This window comes from Sesamum indicum, linkage group LG3 (assembly GCF_000512975.1).
Source record: "Sesamum indicum cultivar Zhongzhi No. 13 linkage group LG3, S_indicum_v1.0, whole genome shotgun sequence".
In the NCBI taxonomy this organism is placed as follows: Eukaryota; Viridiplantae; Streptophyta; class Magnoliopsida; order Lamiales; family Pedaliaceae; genus Sesamum; species Sesamum indicum.
The window spans coordinates 21,006,901-21,015,473 of record NC_026147.1 but is presented as its reverse complement, the minus strand read 5'-3'; the positions used below and the strand labels follow the sequence as shown (position 1 = coordinate 21,015,473).

The following is an 8,573-nucleotide window of genomic DNA, read 5'->3' as shown; positions in this document are numbered from 1 at the left end:
TCTGTATATATTGCTGAAGACTCTCGTGTTGATTCGATATAAAATGACTGTATGTATATATTTATCAAAATTACAGAAGTAAATACAAATCTGAAACACGTGGTTAGAGCAAAACCAGGTACTAAACTAACGATGGAACAAACATTAGGGGCAAAACCATTGGCTGAAATCCGGTTTAATTAACACATCTAAGTTCTTGATCTTCACTAAACATGGTATTAACAATATGTAGAGACAGCCAGCGGTTTTCTGAAAGACAACGTTGTCATTAATTAGCATCGTCCATTCAAGCATGTACTTGCATCGATTTTTTATAGATTTCATGGTACCCCATGCATTGATGATTCGTTACCCTGATCAACTTAGAACAATAAATTTGGGATAATTACACATTTCTTCAATAAAAACTGCACTTTTGACCTCATAAGATAAAAAATCGTTTTACTTTTGATCTCATAATTTACATACTTAGCACATATTGTCCTACAGAATAAAAAGTCGTAACACATTTCGTCTCACGTGATAAAAAATTATAGTAATTTCATTCCAAATACTATAATATTTTAGCTAATTATGCATGCAATCAAATGTATTAAACTCATAAATTATGAAACTAAAAGTGCAATACCTTATATAACGTGGACTAAAGGTGCAATATTTCCCCCTAAACTAAAGAAGAATGCCAACTCACACAATGTATTGGATTGAATTGGGGTGTCCTTACACTGTAAAAATGAGAGCAAGTGAAGATGAAATAGGTAGTTGATAGTTGTGGTTTCTGGCTGCAAGTTGACAAGCTGCTGTTTTTGCACTACTTTTGATGCTGCCCTTTTTCATGAAATTCAGGCTACCTATTACCTATATAGCCTTACAACATTTGCCTCGTTTTCTCACCATCTGAAAAGACTTGTGATTATATATACATATATTTATTAATATTATTACATAATGTTGCTAGATTAAGACAACACAGAGAAGAGCAGCCCAACACCCAAGATTTTTCCATCACAACTCAATAACAAAATCATTGCTTCTATTGAATAATATATTTTGGCATCATCAATCATTATGATAATATTATGTTATTTTTTTTCTTCATCTTATTCCTTTTTATTATACTCGCCCAAAAACTTCAAGATCAAAATCGTTAAAGAAAATACTATGTCCGAATTAAATATGGTCGTAAACAAATTTTTCATTAAAGTGTTTGCCACTTTAATCGATAAAAATATATATATGTTAGTGAGTAATATGTAAGTATTATTTCTATAATAGAAAGCATATTCTAACCCGTAATTGAAAACTGCGTACTCAAATTTTAATGATAATAATGTGGTTTTTAGCTCGATCGATCTTTTATTACGCGAGGTATTATTCGCTCTAGATTTGTATGCACCTTACGATTTTATCTTAAAAAGACGTCTAATTATGAGAAGAGATTTTAAAATTTATAAACCTCTTAAATCTCTTATTTGCATGTTTGACACTTAAAAGAAGATAGCAAAGGTTAAGCTTTGGATGAAAAGGTTTTTGTTATATTCAAACCCTAGTTATAAGGAAATTAAAAAAAAAAAAAGAGTGATAAAAGGGAAAAAGAGTTTGTATGGGTGGGGGTGTACGTGTACAAAATATTACTGTAGCTGTTAAAATCTAAGCTAGCAGACAAAGTACTACCAGACAAAGCGTACGTGGGGTACATGCACACAAAACAGCGGTTTCCACCCAATTATCTGTGGGCTGATCTGACCCTAAACAAAAATAAAAAAATAAAATAAAATATTTATTTTACTATCTTCATCTCCGATTTTGTGTAGTTAGGCCATTGTTAATAAAATACTTGGTGGAAAATTAAAGAATAGGTAAATATGCCATAAATATTTTAATTAGTTGAAAACATTATAAATATTACTCAAAAAAACATTAATTATAATAATTAATATATTACTTATTAATTAATTGAAAAATTAATAACTACTATTAAAATAAACAAAATTTCAGACATGGGTGGAATTCATAGACATAATTACGTAGTTGTAGTGCCCCATTAGCCGCGTTGATGACTTTGAAATAAAAATTAGTGAGGTATATGTACCGTTACAATTAATACTAACAAATATAATTATTACTGTAAATATATAATTAATCCTAACAATTTATATGAATTAATCATTATTAGTAACAAGATTCTGAAAAATTATATATAGTATCAAATTAAAATGAAATTATAGTCAATTTATATATACTTTTGGGATAAATTTGAAATTATCACTTAAATTTTGTCTTAATTACATTATTGAAGCATTTGTTTTGTGGGGTTACTCCTTAGGTCTTAGAAATTTACACAAATGGCCCATGTATTTTCATTAATCACAAAATAAAACAGGCTTTGGGCATTTTATAGTTGTGTCGTACCGACTCGGTCTTACCTGACTTGAACTCGGATATATATAGATTCATGATAACCATGCGATCACCCTTAGATGAACGGTTCACGAGAAATCATATAACTCGAGATATTTATAAATATTATCCTTCTATGCTCCAAGTGCAGCTTTAGTTGCCTTGTATAATACTCTCAACCTTTGTATTACGTCCTCTTACAGTCTTATCAATTTAAGCATCGAATGACTATAACTAAAATATTATCGGATATAGTTTCTACTATTTCTTATCTTACAGATCACATTACAGTACCTAATCACATTCAGACATTTTCATTTCTACATTAGATTATTGTGAACTTTCTAAATTTGGACACACATAAATTTGTGTTACAAAATATGAAAAGAAACCTTAACTTTTTGGCTTTTTATGTTTCAATGAATTCAATATATAGTGATAACAATATTATGTAAGTTATTAATTTGTGAATACCAATACATATATATCAGATAATATAAATAATATTGCTACAGGATTACTATGTAAACTTTTATTATCGTGAGTTGCCAATAACATTTTTACATGTACGATATTATTACAAAAGGCAAAAAATATTATCTAGAAAATCTTATGAGTACGTGCAGAAAAATGCAAATTAATATGCTGCAATAATTTCCACCAATTATTTAGAAATATTTAATCCTGGGAATGGATAATGTTCTAGGTCAAGAACCATACGTATTTCATGTGGTCCTGACAACATCATCCCTCAAAATTATCCAATATTTTTTCAATTATTATTTTTAACACAACCAAAAAACATTGAATAATATATATATGTATATATCATATATTTAATTAATTATAATTAACGTATTTATTAAACTTAATTGGATGTATAGTTTAAATTTAAATAGAAATAAATTATGCTCTTTTTACTTAAATATAATTCAAAACATAAATATAAAACGTTTAATAATTATTGGGTCCTATTCTAAAACTAGGTTAAAATGTAGACTCCACCTCCCACATGGGCACAAATTAAGTTCTTCCTTAATTTCCACTAAGGTTTTAGTTACCAAATCAAATTAATTAAGTTATTATTTTTAAAAACTCATAGCATGTGGTTCAGATTCAACCCTAGGGTTTTCTTCTCTTCAGTCTCGTAATCTTCCAGCAGAAAGTTGATTATTTAATTATTCAGAGATTAATTAGGGTTTAATACAACTTGCAACTTACCCAATTCATTATGTTCGTGCAAATTATTTTCTAAAATTATATGCATGGGTGTAGATTGTAAATAGATTTAATATGCATATAAAAAATTCAATATTATTTGAAATAAAGCAATTCAATATATGTGTGTACGCCATCATAAGCCCTCATCGAGCGATTTGGGAAGGGTACATGACTTTATCACTGACATATTACGTGAACTAACCCCTTTCGATTGATGTTCTAATGTGAGGTATGATATGTTCGCTTCGATTGAAATCTCGTAAGTTTTTATTTTTATAACAAATGTCTTCGTCTCACATTCGGCATGAAATTGATCATGTTTGAGGTGGGAGTAAAAGAATTTAACCCCTCCCAACAAATGTAATTCTAATATTACGAATCTTATTCGTTGACAAGAATCCGTCTTACAATCCAACTCACTTACCACTAGACCAACAACTCGAGAGTTGTGTTCCTATATTCTTGCACTCAATGCGACACACATAGTGGGCCAAAAACAGCTGATTAAGAAACCCTAAATGCTTAATTAGTTGGCTTATTTGAATTCTTTGCCACGATTAACACCCACTCATTCGGTTATGATTAAAATTTAATTTAATACCTATAGTTGTGTGAGAGAAAATTAAATAGATTTAACGTGTGGAGGCTGTTAAACCCTATGAAATTAAGAAACCAATTCATATGTTTATTGCAAAAAGTAAGAGGAATGACCAAACTAAGTTGAAATTCTGAGCTAAGCCAAAATGTAAAGGTACGTGACATGGGACCATGCCTTTTTTTTAAATAAAATACATCATTCATTATGTATATTTAAATTTAATTAATTTAAATCAATAAATACATTTAAATAAAATAAAAAAATAATAAATTATTATAAAAATAGACATACACCTGCATTGGTGTGTTGCTTACGACCATACTCATCATTTTTTACTTTTTCCCCGCATCACAAAAGGAAGTGCAAATTTCTGCTCTAGCACTTGAATTTTTTGCATACTTTTTTCACTCAAAAATCAACACATTCTCCAACAATAAAGGCTGTGAACTTTTTAACTACATATAGTCAATTAAATAATCGTATGGGGAAAAAAAAAAGGATTTTTCTTTTTCATGATTAATTATCATAAATATTAATTAATATAATTGTGTTGCAACTTTTAGCTATTGTTTTTTTACAGGTGAAGTCAAAATATTGGTACGTAATAGCTAGTTAAATATCATTCTAATTTTTTTGTTATTGCTAAAATCATGACGGATATTGATTAATCATGATCAAAATTTAAGTTTTTGTATTGATATTGTTCGACTGTAGTCGATAATTTTCATTTATTATAATTTTTAAGCCTTATTAACTAATCATTTATAATGTAACAAATAACTCATTTTTCTTCTAATGAAGTAAATACTTTGTTGCAAAGGGAGGTATTAACCCTTTTCATGGGATTTGATCATAATTTAATGGGTATATTTATATATATATATATTTGCTCAATATGAGATGTTGAAGTTGCATATGTGATAAATAATGCTGTCTTACTCTAATGATTAATGTTAAGATTTCGTAAATAAATTTGAGTTCTATTAGACGTTTGAGTATTTATCTAATTTTATGTAAATTTATTATAATTTATCTTATAAATCTTTATTATATTAACGAATTCATTGAATTAATATATTATTAAGTTGTTGAATTTATTGAAATATTGATATAATCGTAGCACGGAAGCATATAATAAAAAACAAAAATGAGAAATGATGTTATATACAAAAAAAAAATAGATACATATATATATATATATATATAATTGTGGAAACAAAGGAGCTGACAGGTCTATGATGGTAAGTCCATCGTTTTGGGTTGAGACAGAAATGTGGGTCAAACCTTTCAGACCATTCCAAATTTAATATTAACTCTCTTTGATACATCAGATTTCGGTGAAAACGACGTTAATATATCACCTTCCACTTCCCCCTCACTTGTACAAGAAAAAAACACAAACACACACACACACACAACAGCTCAATCCCATCCGTCCGTAAAATTCTAATTCAAAATTAATTTGATCAAATTAAAATTAATTATATAACAAATGTGATATATTTATTATATAATTAATGTATAATTTAAAAAAAATGATCAATCACATAATAAATATATCATACTTATTTTGTGATTGATTTAATTTGACTGAACTTGATTTATATAAAAAAATTTCTCCCCATAAACCCACTGTAACTAATCACTATGTTACTTGTTTTCTTATAAAATTATTATCTATATCAAATATATTAACAACAAATTGTACGTAGTAAGAATTTGAGGAGCAACATAACACGGTTCTAAATATTTAAAAATGGATTATTTTCAATTAAAAGATTGTAAGAGTTGAATCTCTCACACGACGTGAAATTTTCAATTTCTAGTCATGTATGAATTCATAATTGAAAATTATAGTACTTATAATGTTTCAACCCCGTCCTAATTCACAATGCTAATTGAAATTGAAATTATTCATTTTTTTTTTTTGTGAAACCAAAAAACAAATCTTAATAATACTAATTAAATATATAAAATTACAATGCTAATATTTAATACCTTAATATTAAATATATAATTAATGATAATTTTAATATGATCAACCAACATCACGTCACTTTTTTTTTTTTGTTTTCTCTTTTAGTTTATAGTTCTTTCCATTCTCTGTCCCTATATAATACAGCATCATCTGCAACCTCACTTTATCAAACATTTGTGTCTCTGTTTGTAAGATAGAGAAAGATTAGAGAGAAAGAGAGAGAGAGAGAGAGAGATGGAGTATTACACAAATGAAAATGGGTTCTTGGAAGAGTTATTAGGCGTAAGAGAGACGGAGGAGTATAACTACTACACAAATGAAGACAGCATTAATGGGTGGAGCCTCGACTGCTTTCCCACCAACGCTTTCGCCATCCCTACTACTACTGCTACTACAAATGCTTGCTGCTTTCAAGACTTGTACGCTCATCATCACGACCACCACCTGCAGCCGCTCGACTGCTCCGCCTACGCCCCGTCGACGTTTGCCGACGAGCTCTTCGCTGTGGACGGCGCGCAAACGCTGCCTTTCTGCCAAGAAGACTACTACTACTCCATGTCAATTCTTGATAATGAAGACATTGGTGCTCTATTCCAGAATCTGGACGGCAGTACTAGGGCTCCATGTAAAGTTGAACCGGAACCGGAACCCGCACCCGCACCCGAGATGCTGCCCGGTACTTTTAGCATGGGTTTCTGCCCCGCTAAGAACAAGGTGAAAAAGGGTGGGCAGCCGTCGAAGAACCTGATGGCGGAGAGACGGCGGAGGAAGCGGCTGAACGACCGCCTCTCCATGCTCAGATCAGTTGTGCCCAAGATAAGCAAGGTTTGATTAATTCTTGAAAAATGAGAGAAGAATTTTAATTATGTTGTAATGAAAAAGATGAGGTAAATTTGTACATAAATTTGCAGATGGACAGAACATCCATACTTGGAGACACAATTGATTACATGAAAGAGCTGCTGGACAGGATCCACAACTTGCAAGAAGAAATGGATTTGGGGTCAAATCAACTCAGCATATTCAAGGATGCCAAGCCTAATGAAATTCTAGTCAGAAATTCACCCAAGGTAATATATGAAAAACGTTCCCGTTCCGACCAACGTCTGAATATTTATCTCATTTTATGAAAATTTACTCATGTTTACGTGTGTGTGTGTATATATAATTGCAGTTTGAAGTGGAGAGGAGAGAGAGAGAGACAAGAATAGAGATAAGCTGTGGGGCGAAGCCAGGATTGCTGCTGTCCACAGTCACCACATTAGAAGCATTAGGCCTTGAAATTGAGCACTGCGTAATTAGCTGCTTTAATGACTTTTCCCTCCATGCTTCTTGCTCTGAGGTACCTAACTACCCTTCATTTTCCTTTTCATATACAATATTTTTACGCAAATCAGGAATATTCTCATTCATCACTACTTCATGTATATATAATTGAAATGTATATGTGAATGAGGTCTGAGAATTGAGAATTTGGTGGTGGCAGGAATTGAAGAAGAGAGGAATTTTAGAGACGGAAGACATAAAACAGGCACTGTTTAGAAACGCAGGATACGGAGGAAGGTGTCTGTAGCAAATCAGACTCATTATTCGGATACATTTTTTTTTTTTTTTCCTTCTCTTTTTTCTTTTGCAGGGTGGGGATAAGGGGGTAGATTATTATGAATCCATGTATTTTTTTTTTCTTTTTAATTTAAAGAATCTATATTTTTGTGAAGGTGCTTTTGGAGTGAGAGGTTGTAGTCATTTTGATTGCTTTTTTTAGGGCTGTGTTTATCATCTATTCGTTCAAAATAAATTGAAAATAATTTTTTTCTATTCCGACCCTCTACGTTTCAATTTCTTAAATCAAGGTTATTTATATCAAAAACTCCTTATCAATTTCTACAATTTATTGATAAAATTATAAATATTAAGACGTTTTCCATTTTTTACTTTCGTCTTTCTTTATAAAAAAATAGAAATTAATTCAATTTCTTAGCTATTTGGGAACTATTTATTTTAAAAAGTATTTGCAATTACTTCTATTTTTGTCTTTCAAAGATCCCAAATTTTCATTTTCACTTAATTGACAATTCTTTTAATTATAACCATAAAAATAGAAGTTATTACAAACCTCTCTCGACATGCAGAATAAATAGTCTTCGAATAGCCAAAAAATTCAACTAATTTCTTTTTTTTTCCCCCTCAAAGAAAAACCAAAGTAAAAGTTGTTTGCATGTGTGGGTGGAGTGGAAGTGTGTTTTAGTGCCCAAAAAAAAAAAAAAAAGGAAAATTCTTGTGGGATTTTTTGTCTTGACCTCAGCAGCCATTAATACAAGAAAACAAAACCTTAAAAGAGAGTTGCAAGAATTAAATGAATCATTCATTATCGGT

At 30.3% G+C, this 8,573-nt stretch overlaps 1 protein-coding gene across 1 annotated transcript; it reads left to right on the top strand.

Moving 5' to 3' along the window:
- LOC105159054 (transcription factor bHLH93) lies at positions 6,370-7,927 on the top strand. The gene is made up of 4 exons (XM_011075988.2): positions 6,370-7,022; positions 7,109-7,267; positions 7,372-7,539; positions 7,684-7,927. Exons 1-4 carry the CDS (start codon positions 6,432-6,434, stop codon positions 7,768-7,770), a joined length of 1,005 nt encoding a protein of 334 aa, XP_011074290.1. The 5' UTR covers positions 6,370-6,431; the 3' UTR covers positions 7,771-7,927.